The sequence below is a fragment of the Dermacentor andersoni genome, chromosome 8, assembly GCF_023375885.2.
Source record: "Dermacentor andersoni chromosome 8, qqDerAnde1_hic_scaffold, whole genome shotgun sequence".
Lineage (NCBI taxonomy): Eukaryota > Metazoa > Arthropoda > Arachnida > Ixodida > Ixodidae > Dermacentor > Dermacentor andersoni.
The window spans coordinates 128,661,809-128,682,891 of NC_092821.1; the positions used below are offsets into that span (position 1 = coordinate 128,661,809).

A 21,083-nucleotide genomic window follows, 5' to 3' on the forward strand; every position below is an offset into this window, starting at 1 on the left:
CGGCTATCCGAGGACGAGGGCCCATGCCGATGCGTCCGCAGCTCGTAATAAAGCGCCTAAATTCATCAGCACAATCAATGCCTGAACATTTATGTTTCTCTTAAGTGAAAATACGGTTAGTTTTCTCGGTGCCGTTAGTAGCGATGAGTAAACACGCCAGTCAGGCGAGCCGCTTCGTATAGACGATTGCTGGCGCATCTGCGCTGACCGCGTCCGATTGCAAATCGCGCTAACTATTTACTATATCACACAACGTTTTATAACATTCACTCTTTCGAGGCCACTTTATTCTATCAGTTATTTCGTGTCAGAAACAAATTGCAGCTTATTTATGTGCCGCCGTCACCGGCGAAAAAGGCCTTCGTTTCGACCAGGGAGAAAAAAAAAAAACAGACATGATCGGAGCGGCGAGGCGCTTGCTCGCCGGCCCCGCCCCGTCGGGTCTACGTGGCCGTGACGTTCGCGCTACCGGCGCTGTCATTGGCTGCGGCCGCCCGACCGATGCGGCAGTCGCACGACAACATTCAGCGAGTTGGTCGCATGCGGGGCGTGCGATTCGGCGCCGCGTACGGCGGATTTGGTTGAAAACCTGTTGAGTGCGGCTGCCGATGCGAATGGTCGTACGGCCGATCGCACCCAAAATCGCACCATGTGTCTCCCGCTTGAGGCCGGTTCTGATTAGGGAGTCCAGTTTGACCTTTTCCGCCTTACCCCAATTAACGTACGGCGTGATATAGATAACATGACTCAGGAAGAATGCCTGATAAGCTCTGAGCAGATTGTCCTCTTTGAGACCGCTTTTTCGATTTAAGACGTGGGCTACCAGTCTTAGGACATTACTAGCCTGTCCAGTGAGCCTGTTGAGGGCCGTCGAGCTACAGCCCTTGGCATCAATGAGCAGACCTAGAATGTTGACCGATTCCATACTTAGCTCGAAGTTCTATCGGCAGAGTTTCAAGAGGCCCAAGGTTTCTGACCCCTTGTCTGGACTGTCGGTATAACAGTAGCTCTGATTTAACGGGGGAGAGTTTCTTTTGTGTGTTTGAATTCTTTATTTAGAGAGAGAGAGAGAATGAAACTTTTATTTGAAGTAGTGATTTGTCAGTCGACGTGGGAGGGTCCCTTATTCCAGGAGCCCTCTGGCTTGGATCGCCCTCCGGGCCCGGGCGACTAGTTCGCGCTGGTCGACCAGGTCCGGCTTGGAGATCGCAGCCTCCCACGTTTCAGCGAGGTGGTTTGGATCTGCGTCTGCTGCTATTAGTTGTGTCGCTGTGATGCTTTCTCGGGTGATCTTGCATTGCAGGAGGAGGTGCGCCAGGGTGTCAGGCACGTTGCAGTGTGGACAGGTGTAGCTGTATAGCGTCGGGTGGAAGTGATGCAGCAAGATTCCGTGGGTAAATGTATTGCTCTGGAGTCGCCTGTAGTCGGTGCCTTCGTTTCTTGTTAGTTTGGGATGTGGTGGAGGGTACACCCTGCGTCCAAGCCGATAGTGTTGTAGTAGTGCTTGGTAAGTTAACGGTATTGTTTCCGTTTCCTCCGCTGATTTGTGTGGGTGGGACCTTTCTCGAATACCGTGCGGGGAAGCCCGGTTGACGCTTGCGCGGGCCGCGGTGTGTGCCGCTTCATTCCCCTCGAGTCCCTCGTGTCCCGGAACCCACATGATGCAGGTGTAGGGGGGAGGAGTATCGCCACGTTTCAGTAAGTTGATCGCTTTGGTGGAGACCCTGCCTTTCATGTAGTTGCGTGCCGCTGTTTGAGAGTCGGTGAAGACCACTATGGCATCCTCGCTTGTATGGGTGGCGATAAAAATGTATTTAGAGAATACATTTTTTTGGATGTAAGGGCTAAAGGCAGATGCAACTGCCTGACAAAGGCCCCCCTACCCGTACATTGCTCAGGGGGTGGAACATCATGAAAATACAGTGCAACAATGTAGAAACAAGAAAAGGAACAAAATGTGTGCGGCAAGCAATCAAGTATAGAAAGAAGTAAGATTTTACACTTTACACATAATATATCATCAGTAATGCGCGAGAACAAGGAAATATTTAAACAAGCAAATAATACTAATAATAATGATCGGTGTTACAAAACATTATATAGCAAGTAGGATAAAAAATGTAAGAGAAAAAACGACTAAAAGAGTTATCGAGACCGCAAGGACATTTAAGTATCACTAGGAGCTTAGCAAAAGATAATTCCTAACCTTTTTCTTTAGACTGTAAGCAGACCTGCATTCCTGAATCATAGTAGCGATTTCTCGATTATTATTTAGGAAATGAGGTACTAGGTAGGGCGAGTGCCTGAATACCCCATTTGGTTCTAAACATAGGTGTTCTAAGTCTGTTATGCGTAAGGGGATATTGTGATAAGATGATAGGTGATAAGATTTGGACAGGGTATTTGGGTTATGCAGAATTTCCCTATGTGTATTCAAGGGCCATGCTTGAAATAGTCTTCCGTAGCTTCCAACGCGCTTTGTTACGAGTGTTCGAGCATGACTAGCGATCCGCCAGGCGCCCAGATCGTGATGTCCGCATAAATGGCGTGACCCACGTTCGGGATTTCGGCGAGGCGAGTGGAGAGCTGGCTGTGTTGAATAAGAGAGGGGAGAGGACTGAACCATGCGGGCTGCCGCAGGTGCCTGGCTCGTAGGGTCCTCCCGAGACCGTGCCTAGTCGGAGGTGTGTCTTGCGATCCGCGAGGAAAGATTTGGTGTAGTCACGAAAACACTGGCCCAGGTGAATGGAGGAAATCTCCGTCAAATTGGTTGTGAACTTCAATATTTTTCTTGCTTAAAACAAAATTTACTCGAATCAGAATTTCTAAATCACAAGCTGAAAGGCTGGTGCAAATATTGAGCTATCAAACGCATATTTTTTTATCTGGAAGGCCTTAATGTTTAGCTTAGGTCTGAACATATAATCAGAAAGTGACTATTTGACAACTCGGAAGTAATTTTGGGGAAAAGTATTTGATTTCATAGTAGAACATCATTTCTAACAGAAACTATAGCGACGGGAAAATATAGTAAGAAAGTATTATGGCTGGAACAAAATATTTTTATGCAATAAATCTGGAGACGCACAATATTTTTTTTTTTTTACGGGGCCAATTCAAGACGATCAGCAAAACGAGAACATGGTAAAAGCAGGAGCCAACGTTTCGAGAAGTGGGCTTGTCTTTTTCAAAGCGCGTACGACGTCACATGAAAGAACCACGCCAGTAGAATATTCTAAATACGATTTGACATTGTACCTAGTTCCACACTTGATTAAAACATTTGCCTCCAACCAACTTTTGCTTCTTTGCGAAAATTCCAAAGAACGCGTACGTCACCAATTTTTTTTTTCGTGAGAAATAGTTTCGTGAAACCTTGTTCACACGATTAATTTTTTATTATTTATCATACTCTCAGGGCCAGAGGCATTACAGGCAGGTACAAAAGAACATGTGGTACAACGGAAGTAGACAAAACGCAGCGATTAATATGAACAAAACACAATGCTAGAATACAAGAGGTTTCTTTCTATACAATGTTAGCTGCTGTGTCAGAAAAAAGAAATTCCTAGTTATACAATGTTAGCTAAAGTTTCAAGAAAAAGGCTCTTATCAGTAGTAGTTACGACATCAGCGGGAAGGTGGTTCCAATCTATACATGTGCGAGGGAAAAAAGACTGGGAAAAATGCTTTGTGTGGCAGAGATAGGTGCCAACTTTATGACAGTGATCAACACGCTGTGATACATAATGGGGTCTTGTAAAGAATTGCGTGTGGAGTGTAGGATGATGATAAATCATGAAATAGTGCTTGACGTGCAATTCTGCATCGAAGAGACACCAAAGGAAGACTAAAATTATGTTTCTTGGAAGAAATGCTCGCAGTTCTATTTACCAACTAGTCCCAAGTTTTTTCAAGGGAATCGGATATGGTCTCTTTTGGGGTCTGGGACGTTGCGCGTGGAATGACCTAGTGTATGGAGGGGCGCTATACTAAGCGCAACTCTGCCCCCTTTGGGTACACTGTACTTTAAGATCTTGTACAAGGACACTGCACGATGGATGGATAAATGCCGCACCAACCTAATTACACAAATTGGCAATGTAGCGCCATCTCGCGATAATGCCAGGAAATTAGCTGAATGATGATTGACGTAAATGGACAGACTTTCGCTGGAGATCGGCAGAGAACACTTTCGTGTTAAAAATCTCGGCAACCTAGAGCTCCAAAATGTTTAATATAATAGATTTCTAGAGACAGTCTCGGTTTCGTTTCGCAGATCACAATTGTGACGTCACGACGCAAAAGGTAGTCACATGGTAGTAGAACATCTCGACGTGTTGATACTCGCTGCAGCTCGCGTAGTCGTCTGCTATGCTGCAGCCGGCCTCGCAATGAAAATCAGAAAAGGATGTGAGCGCCAAAGAGTCGCTCCCACGTAATGATGACGTCATGACGTCACGACAAAACCACGCGATAATCTCACGAGCCTAGTGTTGGAGCTTGCGTAATCAAGTTTCGGAGACGTCTTGAAGCGAGAATCAACACGAAGCTTTCGCTAGCTTGCCGCTGCTGCCACCCTTTATCAACGTCTTCTAAATGTCATCAGTGTAATCGCAGTGTCATCGTGTCTTTGATGACATGCCTTGATGACATGCCTTGAAAAAGACAAGTCTACTTGTTGAAACATTAGCTCCGGCTTTCAGCTTGTTCTCGTTTTGCTCATGGTCTTGAATTTCCATCTCACGCATTCTCCGTGTTTTCCCTGGATCAGTGTCTTTAGTGTATTCCACTGTTGCGCCAGCCGCGCTCAGCGCTGGCACTTACGAAAAAAGAACGGGTGCCACAGCAACTTGCGGTTTCACACGTTGCAGCGGAGGGGATAAACGTATACGTCAATACAAACGACTGAGGTTGCGCAAACTTATCGGGAGAAAAGTGCACATAGGTTGTGTTCCACTTCTGGCCAGCACTGGAGACGTAGGCAGCTAAGGAGACAGCTTCGTGCCCCAGTAATGGAACGCGTCTGTCTGGAACCGTCTCGAAGACAATGGGAAGGCGCCTCTTCGACGTGGCGCTACCTCGCGTCGACGAAAAAAAGAAAGAAAAAAAGAAGCCATACAACGCACATATTTGCGTATTTGCAACTATTTGCGCGCGCACGAAGCTATATAAAACACGACGTGAATTACATCAGGCGTATATGTAAGCTTGATTACATATGATTTCTTGTGCGCACACGACCTTTCCCGTCGAGTTTCCAAGCGTCCTGCTGAGCCACCATCTTGTTTAGATGGGAAAATAACCTGCACCGTTTTCGACTTCCACGCTGCCTTCGCGAAGCCGCCTTCTTCGAAGTCTTCGTCAGAATTGGAGCAAGACTTACGATGAGCTCTGCCAGCTTAGACGTCTACTTTGTCGTTCACGGCGAGTATTGGAAGACAGCCATAGGGGTTAGAAAAGCACCAGAGCAAGTGCGCATCGATTGAAACCTAACGGGAAACAAGCATGTTTGCACGGTGCCGACTTCGTTGGGCGCAGGGTGACGCGTTGGGCCGACTGCTTGAGCGAGAAAAGGCGAAGGGGAATGGCTTGATGAAGAGCTGGCTTGTGAAGGTTGGCTGCTTGATGGGAAGCTCCTTCCCGATTTATTTCATTCCTCCATGCTCACATGCGTAGAAAAACATACACGTGCATGCGCGAATTCCACGAACTCGGAGACGTACTACGCCATGGCTCTGCCGTTCTACTCGTTGCCTCTAAGGCAGCGCAAGCCAAGCTTTCCTTGCATGACCACAAGCATTACAAGGGGTGGTAGACACAACACTATAGCATACCAGTTTCACCGTAGGTTGCCGCAACATACCGTTTTTCACGACCTTCTGTGCCGATTTAAAGTTGGAATCGCTATTTAAATCTTGCACAGCGTGTTCAATTTTATCACTGCAAATCATGGAACTTTCATTTCCAACAAAAGCTCTTAACACGTTCTGGCACTTATCGGTCGCTTACGAAATAAATGAAGTTGGGAATCGTTTGCACCTGCAAAAAAAAAAAAAAAATAATAATAATAGTAACTAAGTTGGCGGCGGGTATCCATATATAGACACAGCCCCCAACATAGTTCAACTTGGGACTCAGTTGGCGGTTGTCATGCGCACAAAAACCACCCTTAAAAATGAGTGTTGCCTACTGTGCGGCATCGTACGTATTGTACGTATCGTACTATTGTACGTATGAGTGTTGTAGTGTACGTCCAAGAGGCACGCTAACTTTGAGTAAAACATCACCATTACAGCCTACGTACAGCAGTTTGGTTTAGTGAAGGAAACCTAATCGAGTATATATAGTATCTGCACTTACAGTCCCTAACTCGTGGCGATGGATTTTTCGTGAAACACTGCGTAACTGCAATAGGCAGCAATAGGCGTAACTGCAGTCACATGCGTTATAATTCATTCGCAGCTTTTATTAGTTCAGCAGCACGGCGTCATGGCTGTGGGCTTCGATGTGAAGAGTTAAGACGCTTTAAAAAAAATAGCACGCACTTGAGCGATTGTAGCTGGGCCTATATGCAAAATAGTGCCACGGTAACAGTTTGCACTTACGATCCGACACACGCCCCGCGTTAGCGCGAAAACGGCGATGGCGTGGGTTTGGAACATGACAGTCATACGGTGACGCCGCTTCGCTTACAAGGCGCGCGCGCAAGCAAGAGAGGGGAAGTGACGGCACTGTTACGTCATTTCTGACTTCGCGAAGTCTAGCCTCAACTCCGGACGTTCGTCCGCGTCACAGTGGCATGCTCGGATAATGCCTTATATTAGGCAAATCAGTGATCAAGTGTTCCCGCGCTTGAGTCTCGCCGTTCACTCTCCCGGCAGGGATTCCACGTAAGGCGGCGGTTCAGACTCTTGCATGATGCACTGGTCGTACGGTGGGGGTTTCGAGTCTTCTATGATCAGCACGACTTCGGGCGATCCATCGACGCTTATGGTCCGGTCATCGCGGTACGACGGAGTCATCTCATGGCAAGCGTCGGTCAAGGTTCCGTAAGAGCCGGTCTGCACCGAGTGAGGCACGTTGGAGGGTAACATTCCTGAAACGACACGACATCGTATGACCGTCAAGCAAATCGATTCAGAAAGATATTTCGATGCTAACGCTAGGGGGGCTACCAATGTGCCCTGCTTCAAACCCGTCCAAACAAAAGTAGTAAAATTTGTACCTCCTCTCCACTATACAGCGCATCGTGACTATGCAGAAAGGTGCACTATGCCGCTGCATAGTGTATATTGAAATATCGTATATAAAAATATATATCGTAAATTGAAATATCGTACATAAAAAATATATCGTATATTGAAAAGTGGAGATTCGCGGCACAGCAGCACTTCGCCTTATCACGGGATATTGAACGATTAAAAGGAACCATTGAACAAGTTGCGTTTATAGAGAAGCCGGCAAGAGAACATTTATTAGCACTTACAATTTAATGAAAACAAATCTATCCCTAAGCGGCAATTACATAATTTCGCAATTCTCAGATTGTTGTCTTCAAAAATCGATGGGTTGCAATCAACTATACAACTACTGGACAACGTTGGCGACGCTACCAAACGCGCCGTAGCGACTATACAATGACAATTTGAACTCGAAGCTTAGACCGTCGTACGTGAAAGGTTTTAAAATGATTTTACTCGAATTTTGTGTGCTTCTTATTCTGCCAGGTTTTGCCCCATCGAACTCGGCCCGACTTTCCTCAGCACGCCACAGTTTCGCAAGCCGATAACGACACGCAATGGGTGCAATCTGATATGTCCCACGCATTGCCGATAACGAGGCGGAATGTTACGTCACCGCAGTAGTTACTCGATCGCGGAGAGACACGCTCGCTTGTCTTTGATAGCGCGTGCCACATAGAGTGCAGGAAGCAGTTTTGCTTTGAAAGGAAAAGAAAAGCTGAAGCAGCTCAAATGTTGTGGCCTGCCCGGCATAGCCATATAGGGTGGAAGTTCACTGTAATGCGTGAATTAAGCACTTGGGCTATTAGGTAAGGGCTGACCAGTTTCCATCAAACGTCTTGAAAACGAAGTATGTTCTGTTTACTGCTTGAAACAAAAATTATGATCGGCATTACGTATGAAAATAGCTGTTATTGAGCGCGCTAATGCACAAAACTTTCTTGATGATATAGCTTCGATTAGCATTTCAGCCGGAATGAGCACGTTGTCGCTTTTAAGGAAATATAAACGCGAGCTGCCTGTAGGACCTAAAACACTTATATCACAGCCTTATAGGACCCCGACTGCAATATTGTCCCTTGGTTTGGGGGGGGGGGGGGGGGTTCAATTAATACAGCGAAATAAAGTCCACAAGGGCGGCAGTTAGGGCGAGCTGGTGTTCCGCAACGTTTTCATCAATCAGCACGGAGAGAAAATTAGTCCCCTTGTTTGCAGTTTTCGTCGTGTTTCTTTTTTCCCTTCACTCTTGGTGAAATGCACTGATTTTTGCAAACAGCGAGATATTGCTGCTCTTCACATACAAAAACGCGCAACACGTGCTATTTGTTGCCTGAACAGATATGAGCATTCCGTGCTATATCTCTTCGATCGAAAATATACTTCTTTTTCGACACCTAACCCATCTTAAGATTTTTGCGCTTGTTTTCATTGAATTCGTGATCGCCCTGATGCATTTATGCAAGTATGCGTGAAATGTAGCATACCTACAGCTTCAGGGAGACACAGTTTTGTCTACCTCGCAGCCGAGCTGTACTGCGGTTCTCAACTAACTCAACATGCCATGGGAAAATTTCTTGATCGTTTTCCTTATCTTTGATTATGTTGTCTCTAAAGATATTAAATCTATTAAGCTGTTTAACGTTGAAATAAATCGCACTTTTAAAAATTAAATTATGGGGTTTTACATGCCAAAACAACTTTCTGATTATGAGGCACGTCGTAGTGGAGGACTCCGGAAATTTCGACCACCTATAGGGTTCTTTAACGTGCACTTAAATCTAAGTACACGGGTGTTTTCGCATTTCGCCCCCATCAAATCGCACTTTTTAGATTGCATCGAATAACATTCATTATTCTCACATTATGCTAACGATTTACAACATATGTAGTGTTATTGCTTGCCACTGTACTTGTAAACTCTGTTGTCGCTGTCTCGTATTGCCGTGTGTGAAAGTTGTACTGTTTTTTTTCCTGGCTGTGCGAGTGGCCTCTCAGGGACCAGGGACTTCGTCTGGCAAAGCTGTATGTTTTTAGTCCCGGACTTCTGGCCAATTTTGTAAACGTTCGAATAACGTTATGTTCTATTTCAAACCTTTCAGGTGGACCTGAGTGCCATATATTTCATGTTAATTGGCTCGACTGTCCGCTGCGATTACAATAGCGTTTTCAGACAAGTCTATCGATTGATTCTCAAGAGCACTGACTTTTGGGCTAGTTGGTAAATGCCCAACTTGATGCAAATTTGTAAATACACGATCAGTTGGAAGTAAGCGCTTGTGTTGACTACTCGATCCTCACTGTGTCCTTGTTTGCGCGTGCTTGACCGTGATCTGCTATCGACTGACTGACGGGATGATATAATCGAAAAGCAAAACAGGAGCGTGGGAGGCGCTGCGGTGAAGGGTCCTGGCTCAATTCTGACCGCTTGACCCTCTTCAACGTGCGACCGGCTCACCCCAGAATTTGGCCACCGTGGCGAGGATTCGAACGCGTGAATAATAATATAATATATGGGGTTTTACGTGCCAAAACCACTTCCTGATGATTAGGCACGCCGTAGTGGGGGACTCCGGAAATTTTGACCACCTGGGGTTCTTTAACGTGCACCTAAATCTAAGTACACGGGTGTTTTCGCATTTCGCCCCCATCGAAATGCGGCCGCCGTGGCCAGGATTCGATCCCGCGACCTCGTGCTCAGCAGCCTAACACCATAGCCACTGAGCAACCACGGCGGGTACTCGAACGCGTGACGTCGTGTTCAGCAGCACAATGGCGTAACCACAGCTGAGTCACTGTAGATGGTGAACATGTGACCCCGTTTTTGCGTAGAATGCTGTCGATGACGTCAGGTCGGTACCGCGCGTAACTTGGCGAGCCTGTCCCTCAGAACGAGTCCGAACGCTGCGCGCTTCGTGTAGAGATTATGAAGGTACAACTATACGGAAGTTGAACATCAATAAAGGAAAGAAATATGTACATATACATAATAAAGAAAAAAATATCGAGCTCGTGTCACATGTGCAAGGCGTTCTCTTGCGCATAGCGTATCGACGACCACGAAAGCCTTGACCGACTGACACGTGCGAGCTATTAAAGCGACGGAAACGCAAGAGACGGACACGACGAAGCCTTCGGCTCAGCAGATTTTCCTGCTCCCACGCTAGCATTGGCATAAGGCGGGACTTCAAGCGGTCCGTGTATACACTATATATTGCAGGAGCGCCCGGTTGTCTGCATGCCTTCACGATACTTGTGAATTGCGAACCGTCAACTGCTCGACAGTTACTACAAACGCTCAAGGTGTTTAGTCAGGAACTAAAGAGGCACGCTTGTCTTTGCAGTACCATAATGTCTGAACTAAAGCTCACGAGGAAGAAGAAGAAAAAAAAGCTATTACCATCACTCAGTAGGGTACCGACAAACCGATTTGCACGAACTTGCGCTTCAAAGCATAGCCGGCTTTTAGTGCCGGTAGGAGTTGATTGTGTTTGCACCCTCGAATATGGAATCTTTCGAAAATGCAAAGGTTAACGCAGTATGTTTACAAGTTACAACGAACTGGACACTGAAAGCATGTAAATTCGTTCTCTTATATAGCGCCTAAAGCGGACAAGGTTGACAAATCTATACGTGACGCTGCAAAACGTACAGCTTTTTCTGCGACAAGAAAAATTTTCATAATGCTTTCATGGGAAGGGCAATCTCAGATGTTCCTTTTGTCTGCTTTGAATCCCCACCAAGCGCAGTTTACAGACTGCTTATAATTGCTTTCTTGCTTTGTGTTTATTCATTCTTTCTGTGGTGGTGTATAGTTGTAATCTATATGTTTCAATTTCATTGCCTAATATTGCAACCTTACAAAATGTTTTTTTTTTCAAAGTCACTGCCTAATCAAAATTTGCTACTCTAATCACTATATACTCCGAATTTTGCGCGTAAATGCGATATATATTAATTATGTTGCCGTGTTGGGTTGCCCAGTGCATTCGTTTCGTTGCCGCACACCACTAAATTGAATAGAGAGACTCCAATCTATAGAGCTTCCTTTGCAGTAGTCGTATAGACATACATACGTTGCCGGGGGTAATCGGACAGAACATGTCAACCTGTCTAGACTGCTCAAGTGGACGGGCAGATAAAAAACGAAACCTGACAGGCAGCGAGTCTGCATACGAGTGCATTGTTTCAATCCCATCAACTGAATGAAAACATGTATTCGAATAATTGAAAGTTGAGCAGAATGATTCATGTATACTGAAAGCCAGTACGCCTCCGAGATTGAGCACGGTGCGCTGTCACGCGCTGCCCAATCTCGGAGGTAATGCAGAAGGATAGATTTGCCATCACGGACGCGAGAAAATTACGATTACGATACATCCAAGGCGAAATTTGAGCGCAGCTCTGTACGTGTTTTCATTTCGCGATATATATTGGGGCAAATAATTTTAGAGAGACGTGTAGCAGAGAAGGCAATCGTCGAAAACCTGATCTGCTGGTCAAGCGCGTCCGCTTTTATACATGACTCGTCGAAGGTTCCAGTGTAATCGCTGGTGCCGCTTGGCTTCCAGAAAGTGCTACACAACTGGCGTCGTGCATACAATCAGATTACAAAGCAATCGCAAACCATGACAATCGAAACAAGCGTGAACGAGACCAAACCAAACAAGCGCGAGTGATAGCTGACGCGAGCAGACGATAGTACGAAACGAGCTGGTTGAGACCAGAGACCAAATCTGGCTGAGACCGGATTACGCATCGAGCGGTCTGGCCGGTCAGCATGAAACCAGTTTGTCGCGCGCATGTCACTGAAGGGGCCGCTTTCATTGGTCTCCGCCGTTCGCGGCTCGCGTCTTTCATCTGCCGCTCCGCGTTCACGCTTTCATCTTTCGATGTTGCGCTCGTTCGCTCGCATACGCCGCTGCTGCCGACGTTCGCCGCAGGAACGGGTCATTAATACACTGTACCATTAAGAGCTGCACTTAAAAATGGCAAAGGAACGGCGTTTGTGTTGTCCTCTTCGTTCTTTTCGTGTCCCGTTTGCACGCCTGCCTGTCAGCAGTATGTATTGATTCTCCTCGCTTTGTCGCGACCTGCTCAACCGCGGTTTAGACAAGGTTGATACCCTCTGTAAGCAGTCGTGGTGAAATCTACAGGTAAGTCGGTCGAAAGGCGGCCCTGTCAGGCACACTTCCGTCTGGCCCGCCTTTGAACGGTACGCAGCAGGTCAAATTGAATAGAAGGTAAAAAAAAATGAATTCTGTGGTTTTACGTGCCGAAACCACGATAAGATTGTGAGGAACGCCTAATTGGGGGAGACTCCGGATTAAGTTTGACCATTCGAGGTTCTTTAACATGCACCTAATGTATGGTACACAGGTGCTTTTGCATTTCGCCCCGTCGAAATGCAGCCGCTGTGGCCCGGATTCGATTCCGCGCCGCCGAGCTTAGCAGCGCTAAGCCGCTACACCACCACGGCGGATTGAACAGAAGGTGAGCTGACAGCATCCGCAACTCCACCAACCAAGAGATAAAAGAAAAATGAGATGGGAATGGTTTGTATCCTTGACTGGGCAGCCGAAAGGGAAGGAAAGCATATCACTCAACTCGGCACGATTTGGTTGTTGCCGCGTAGTGTCCAAAGTATTATGTATGCTACACTAAGTGTGTCCTAAAAAAAAAAAGGAAAATATGAATTTAAATGCGGGAAACTTAACGCAAGGACCATAGTTGCCTTTTTGATACGCTGCAGTAAAATTTCAGCTGTGTCTAGCTAAAAAGAAAAACACCATACTATTTATTACTGTACTAAACAGGTGTTAAAGCTCAAATAACATTTCATATTTTTTTCTACGATTGTAGTCTTTGTGGCCAAATATACAGGTGCACAATTTGTTCTATTTTTCCTTGATGTGGAACCGTGTTTGGCGTTTACAGTGTTGAGAAAACTGCATAATTCCACAGGGATATGAAGTTATGCTAGGGTGTCGTGATCTTGAACGACGCACATATTGGTCGAGAATAGTGCAAAGCTGAAACAAGAAAATCAAGTGACTGCGCTGTCTGAATGGTTCCTTGCGCAGTGTCCGTCCATTTTGCTTGAAAGATGTTTGTCATTCAAGGTGTACACAGAATCAAGAAAGGGGCTGATAGATGGAATAGCACACTGTGGTATGAAGGTTATAAACAGATTGTTTTCTTGTTCTTTTTTTCCCTCTTGGTGTCCTTTGTTTCTTATTTTTTTCCTTTTCTTCCCGCCTTCACACTCTCCCGCTTTTGTCCCCTCATTTTGGAAACCACGCTCACAGACGTCAGGAGACAGCGCTCATTCTCTTTGATGTCTCTCCCTTTACAACCAGCCGCCACCGACAACAACCGCACGTGACGTCACTGCACTAACCCTTTAAAACTAACATGCCGAGGATGACGAGGCCGCCTTTGACGAAGATAGGTCCTCCTATCGAAACGTTGGCCAGCCTTGCTGAGGCACATTATGCCTGTTTATAACCTTTATACCACAGTGTGCCATTCCATCTGTCAGCCCCTTTCTTGATTTAAGATGTATACAGAGGAACCGAGGTGCGCAGCGCCCGGATGATCAGTTGTAACAGAGGACGCCAGCGACTGCTGTGGGCTATGAGTGGCCTCTTAGAAGTGACGTGGTAAACTGATTGGCAATACGTCTACGTGACGGCGTCTGCGTGCGCGAGAGCATTGTTTTCATTCCAAGCTCGGCGGCATCGCTTTTGTGCGCTTCGTAGAAAAACGAGCGCCAGCTTCAGGCGTGGGAAGCGGCCGTGCATTTGCACGAATTCAAACCTATAGCTATACTATAGCTATTATTAATTTGTTTGTGTATCACTTAAAAAATAAAGAAAACGTTTGTCCCTCTGTGGTGTTTAACAACCCCTCCTTTTCGCCACATCGAACCCTACAACTATCGAATCGAGCTGCTGGCTTGAATTTCAGGTTTTAGGCAGGAATGCGTAATGAATACAGGACTTTGCAGTACTGTAGCACACATGTTGTAACAACAGAAAAGTGTCCATGCCCTAAGCGTCATTAGGGCTGCAACATGTAGAAAAAAATATTTATATACGTAACGAAGAATATGAGGGTATCACCTCAAACGCATATAGGAAATAAAAGATGGTCAAACCACTCTCTGAAGAACGCACGCATTGAATATGGGGATAAACAATACGAGGCGATGCCTATAGGAATGATCAAAGTGAGTAACGCAAGATACATTTGGGAAAAGTGGCTCTGTTATTGGTGTTATGTATATATACAAGAAATTATATATTATAACGTCTACAGTAGAATGGGCAGTCACAGTTCAACGTTTGTAATCGCTTCTAAGAATTAACCTACCGTTCTTAATCTGAAGTGCAAAGCGCAATGAAGGGTAATCGATTTCGCGGGGTGTTAATTTAATGCGACGCGCCAACACGTTCTTATCGCAGCCAACGGACGAAGCGAAGAAGCGCTCACCTTCGACGACGCGTTTGGAGCACACGTATCGCAGGTAGGCCTCAGACACGCACCAGACGGTGGCCAACGACGCTGTGACGCAGACGACGGCGGTGACGGCGTCCATGCTCGAGCACACAATAGCGCCTATTCTTTAAAGACGCAGCACCGCTCGCTCTGCTTTGTAGCACGTCGCTGTCTAGGGGGGGACCGCAGGCGTTTGCTTCGCCACTTGGGCTGAACAACGTGCCTCCCCGATAGCGCGGTCTCTGATGCTATCGGCGTTGGATGGACCGTATCGGGGCACTGCGGTAGCGCTATCGGCTCGTCATCAGCGGGCACAAACACACCTTTCTCGGACTTTTCGCTTTGTGTGCTTCCTTTTCCGCCGCGCCCGTTGCCGACGCCTTTACTGACAAACAAAAGGCGCGCGTTTGTGCGGGCGTGAAAGGATTGTTGACGGCACATTCTTCGGAAGCTTCCATAAGAGATTCCTTTTTCATTTTATATAATGACGCCGTCTGCAGTTCAACGGCAGCACGCGAACGCCGCATGTTGCTGGAAAAAATGAAAAAGGAATCTCTTCTGGAAGTTTCCAAAGAAAGTGCCGTCAACAATCCTTTCACGCCCGCACAAACGCGCGTCTTTATATATATATATATATATATATATATATATATATATATATATACTGCAGGCACACTCAGAGCCTCGGGACTCCGGGCACGTGATTTCGCCGTGCGGCAGTCAACATATAAGCTTATTGTGTCTCGACATTGCGGTACGCGTGACTTCGGCCTTTGTGGGCGTCTTGTACATAAAGAGGACAAGACATTTATATCATTGCGCTGTGACCATGTACTGGCATTCACGAACTGCGAAGCATAAAGGATTTTCCCCGGCATAAACAGCTTCGCAGCGACGTCGCAGAATGCGCGTGATAGAATGACCCAGCAGCATCAAGTTTAAGGTGACCGATCGATATGCATATGTCTGATGTTGTCCTACCCGGCGTTTCACGTGTTGATCGGGGCTTCCAGTTAACCGATTATCTCATGATGCATCGTATTTGATATACAGAAAAAAACTTCTTCAAACGCAATAGAAAAAAGAAAACTTGCATATTTACCCGGAATATGTTTCATGTGCAGTAATGAAATACGTAGCGATCGCTATTCCGCAAATATATTACATTCATTCCTACAGCAATGTTTGAAGTTTTTCTCAATGGCTCAGTGCTTTTATAATTTTCTTTTTGCTGATTTCATGCATTTTGAATGCCTTGCTGTATATATGGTCATAAAATCTACCCGCAACTTCATGGTGTGTCACATATGATACATTACAACTTTTAATCATAAAATCGCAACTACATGTCTCTTCAGAAATTTTAGGTTTGTTTACGCATTTCTCGTCTAAAGAATGGTTTGTCGAGTTGAAAAAAAAAAATGCTCGTGAGCTTAAGAGCTAGCCCCCACCAGCCCTTCCGCACCCCTAACCCCCTCCACCCCCCCCCCCCCATAAAAAAAGTAAAATAAAGAAACGTTATATTCTTTGTCTGGATTCTACGTACTCGGCGTTTTAAAGCAATGTAGCGGTGGAGTCTGTTCTACAGATGACGTCATCGCCGCGTGTTCTCCCGCATCTTAGCGTCGTCAGCCTATCCTCGAGAAGTATGGACCAAAATCTCGAAGGACAGCTTGCACGCGGGCCTGGAAGAAAGTATCTTTCTCATTTTCATTGACCTTCAGAACTTTTTCGAAGCGTAACGAAAAGTTGGAATACAGAGAAATGACAGGACAAGATGCTGGCTTGCAGCTGAAACGATTACTGAACAGGCTTCACTTATATAAGGTGCCCCAGCTATCGTGCATCAAGATAAAGAAAGAAAAAGAATGGGGGCCTTCTATGCGTATGAAACCAATTGCATGCCGTTAGCAGCAACCTGACGAAGGGTCTCGTATTTTTTGTATTTTTCCGTATTAATGAATTTGTAGTGATTGAGTAACTAGCTTCTTCATTGCTTTATTTATACGGGAGACACGTAAACATTAGTTGTCAGAGCGACCTCGAAAACATCATGTTCAGTTGTTCGCGACGCGCGGTACATTTTGCGCGCTTATTCTTCACGCGTGCTATAGAAAGCCCGCCAAATATAACAATATACCACGTGACGCGCGGGTGGGGGCGAAATGCAGAGACCGTGGTCCGGTGGTTTCAGCGCACGTTAAATAACTGCAGGCGGTCCGAATTAGCTCGCAGTTCCCCTCTACGGCGTGCCCCATATCATATCTTGGTTTTGGTACGAAAAACCCCAGAATTTTTTTTTTTTACTTTTGTGAGTTCTTCAAGATTATATATCGGTTAACGTTTTGATTTAATACCACTGGTTTGCTTCGCATGCGCGATCATTCTTTTTTTAAATTGGTTTGAAGCCTTTTCAATAAATCTGTCAGTTGTGAGTAAGCACCTTGTCCTGTCGTTCCTCCGTCTTTCGTCATTGCGTTGCGCTTCAGAAAGTTCTGCAGAAATGGGCAAGTGAACCAACCTGCTCGTTTGTTCTTTGTCGACGTTAGCCAAAAGGTCCAAAAGCCAGTGTGTTATAGCAAGTGGGCCACTATAAATTGGCGCGGAATAAGTATCTACTTTTTATGAGTAAATCGTCAAATAATACATTTTCACTTCATGCGCATGTAACTATAATTGCTTTACAGATTACACAACTTTGCCAGATACCAGCTAGCCTGGTTCACCCGCTCATTTGTCGCCCTTGCGAACGCCTCCTAGATAGCGCCAGGCCTTTGCGCTTCGATTTATGATGTCGTGCTACCTTGCCCGACTGCCATAGAATCTAATGGGCTAACGAGTAAGCCGCGGTGATTTTGACGTCACCACACACGTTACGCCGGGCTTGACAATGGAAATTTCGGTCCGAGTAGCCTAACGTCATCAAGCAGAGCGCACAGGCCTGTTATACCGGGGGCGTAGTCAGAGCGCATGTGCTTAGGAAACGGGACGTGCTGAGAGAGAGAGAGAGAGCTGCACTCAAAGCAGCGTTATTTCACTCTTCCTGTCCCCGTTCCTAAGTATGTGCGCGATCTCAACGCGTCCAAAATTGTTTGATGTAGCGGAGAAAATGAAAGCCTAAGTAATCTCTCTCAAAATTCGCGTCACAATCGCAACGCCTGTCTGCCAATCTGACGTCACAGATTTCAACGCGCTTTCGCGCGTTCAACACGTATTGGCAGCTAATCAAACATAATTTTGACCTAACAATCGCGCCTAATTAGAGATATTAAAAAATCAAATATATTAAGAAAAATCGTGAATATGCCTTCTGATTTGAGATATTCGTCGCCGAATTCAAATGGTTAATCAAGGAAACATCGACACCGAGTCCGCCGGGAGCGCCAGAAAGACAGCTCCGATATTACGTAACCCGGAAACGCCCCGTGACGAAAGGCGCGAAGCTTGAAAGTATCGGCAGGTGCTGGTGCAGCAGCAGGCTTTGCCTGCCAAACGTGTGCCATGACTTGCCCTGTTCCGCGACGTTCAACTTCAAAGTTCGTCGCGCTTGTAGTCACGTGGCGCTTCCGTATGACGTCATGATATCGGAGCAGCCTTTTCTTAGCTCCAGGCACGCTGGTTTCGCTATTGCCACGATTGATCGTTGAGGTTCAATGATAAATATCTCGAATTAGAAGGAATCTTCAAGACATATTAAAAGAATGACGCTGCATTAAAATGTCACCACTTCTAAATTGTCCAGACTGACAACTGCTTCCACTAAAAGAAACGTTAGTTAACGATGTTATTGTTAATTAGTCTACTGGAACTCACGTTATTAGTGGCAAAGCATGTTCGTCTTGCCTTACAACTTCTCTGTAATAACGCAACATTCACTATACACTCATATTCCTATTTAAAAGAAGAATGTATAACCTAGACACACTATAGATATAAATCGTATACCTGTGCTAGTTTCTTTATGTTCTGCAGAGATAGGTATCATTGATAAGTTCGCCTCATAGATAAAGGAATAAAAATATGTGACGATGATGGAATTGTCTTTGTATTGCGCACGCGTGAAAATATGAACTGTTCCGACGCTTTCCTTTCACTGTACGGTTGCTATAGTGGCGTTGTTGTGTGCTTCGTCTTTTATGCGCCATCTGCTTCGCGTCGTTGAATGTACATCATACTGCGTAATTACTGCGTAATTACTGCGTAAATAGTAATAATAATTTATTAGAGAGTTAGGGCACGGCTGCAGCAAGTGTACATTGCCAGTTCATCTGACATGGATGCTTTCAATTGAGTATCTGCACTCTTAGGCAAAGTTACACCCTTTGGCTTGCCCCTTCTGCCACACAACAATAATCGTTATCGGCCTTGATGCGTTTCCTTTCTTTAACGCTGCGAGCCCGGTACTTTCCAGTAACGAACGGCACGCGCGTTATCAGCATAGAGCAGTTTACACCCTTGGGAGTGCCCCTTCTGATAACGCGCGTGCCGTTCGTTAGTGGAAATTTCCGGGCTCGCAGCGTTAAAGAAAGGAAACGCATCAAGGCAGATAACGATTATTGTTGTGTGGCAGAAGGGGCAAACCAAAGGGTGTAACTTTGCCTAAGAGTGTGTTTAAAGTTGACGCTCAAGATGCTTGGCGCAAATGAGTTTAGCAAGTGCATCTTGTTCTTAACCCTTTGTTGCATGAGGCATAATGACACATGCAAACTGTTTTACATTTAGTTTTCTATACATATGCGTCCAGAAAGAGCGAAGAAGCATTTTTCTCGTGCTTTCAACTGTTTATTTCACCCGCTACAGAATGTTCACTACAGAAGGCAACATGCGCATCAGCTCCAGTGCATGAGTGTAGGTGCCGACTGTTTTCTTTTGCTGCAGTAGGGGAAGTTCTAGCGACCACATTAACAAACGTTAATGCTTCAATAGAAAAGCGTGGAATGGAGCTCACGTTACTCTGCGTTATGGAATGCAAACACAAAATAAACAAAACAATAAAAAAAGAGTTACTTTGTCGGTAATGCAGTGGCGTAGCCAGGAATTCATTTCGTGGAGAGGGGGAGCGTATGCACTTGACCGGGGAGAAGGTGGCTGGGCAGGCTAGTGTTGTCGCACGCCGCGTTATTCCACGTACTCTGATATACAAAAATTTGGGTCCGTGGATAGGGAAGAGAGGGGAGCACGTGACCGGAGCACGTGCCTTTCATATTTGCTTTAACATGCGGTATTGATGGAAATGCTGTTCTGTGTTTATAGTTTACTATGTTCATGCTCTTGTACGTACTAATGGCATGTCGCCAAGTCTTTACAACTGCTTGCAGGCGCTTAAATGTAAAGTATAAACAATAAACCCTCTCGGAATAACTGCTTACCAGAGACGCGAATTCCAACAACCTGAATCGCAGCAACGCTGGTAGCGACATCTTGATACGCTTTGTTCAACCACAGGGTGCTAGGCATGTCTCCGTGTTACGTGGGCGTTCATGTAGAAGAAAAAAAAATGTGTTTTAACGAATATTTTGCTACCGAAATTCACACTAGCAGCTAAGTAGAATTTAAAAGAGTTAAGAAAAGGCCAGCGTGTTGGAAACTTCATATTGAGCAGCACAGAAACTGCCAACAACACAAAGAAGTCGGTACAAGCGCAGGTATAAAAACTGAAATTTTGTTCGGAAGCAACAGGCTATATATAAATTTTGAGAAAAAAAGGATGCGGGTCACGTGTGTGATACTCTTCACGCACTCAAGAACGACCAATAAAAGCGATCTCGTCGTAATATAAAGAAACCGAAGGTTGGCCTTACACACATGTCTTTATTCTTCATAATACTGCACGCCTCCGCAATCTACGCTGAGCGCGGTGTTTGTTAGACCTGAGCTTATTTGTCCTCATCTTCTTTCTGTTGTCATTGGCAGTTTGTGCGCTGCTGGATATGGAAAGTAGATTAATGCAGTTATACCTCCCTGTCCTCTCTGGTCAAACTGTGCACGACGAGGTGGCGCCACGAACGCGGCTGCTCGTGTTTACGTCACCGGTAGCCCGGTGTCACGCAAAGTACAACACGTTCACGAACAAGCTAAAGCTCCGTTGTACTTTGGTCACACATCTGCCGAGTACTGCGTTCGATTCAGCTTACTGAAGCTGTTCGCACAAAGTTTTTATAACTGCGCGAATAAACGACCACAGAGAGAGAGAGAGCACACAAGGAGAGGCACAGAGGGAAAGAGACACGAGGACTGCGCCTGTCCTTGTGTGCTCTTTCTCTGTGGTCGTTTGTTAGCGCAGTTATAAAAACTGTTTGATAATATTCGCCAACTCGCCGAACAACAAATTATTTGAAGCTG

General features: G+C 45.7%; 1 protein-coding gene across 1 annotated transcript; it reads right to left on the reverse strand.

Moving 5' to 3' along the window:
• Nucleotides 1-1,064: 1,064 nt before the first annotated feature.
• Nucleotides 1,065-14,841, reverse strand: LOC126525631 (uncharacterized). The gene is made up of 2 exons (XM_072289909.1): nt 14,736-14,841; nt 1,065-7,099 (listed from the first exon to the last, which is right to left on the reverse strand). The coding sequence occupies exons 1-2, from the start codon at nt 14,839-14,841 to the stop codon at nt 6,870-6,872; spliced, it is 336 nt and encodes a 111-aa protein (XP_072146010.1). The 3' UTR covers nt 1,065-6,869.
• Nucleotides 14,842-21,083: the final 6,242 nt, after the last annotated feature.

Bases quoted from the DNA above. Each gene is read 5' to 3' on its own strand.
- LOC126525631 (XM_072289909.1), bottom strand. From the start codon at position 14,841: ATGGACGCCGTCACCGCCGTCGTCTGCGTCACAGCGTCGTTGGCCACC. The intron at 7,100-14,735 runs GTGAGCGCTTCT...GTGTCGTTTCAG, and splicing joins CTCCAAACGCGTCGTCGAAG to GAATGTTACCCTCCAACGTG.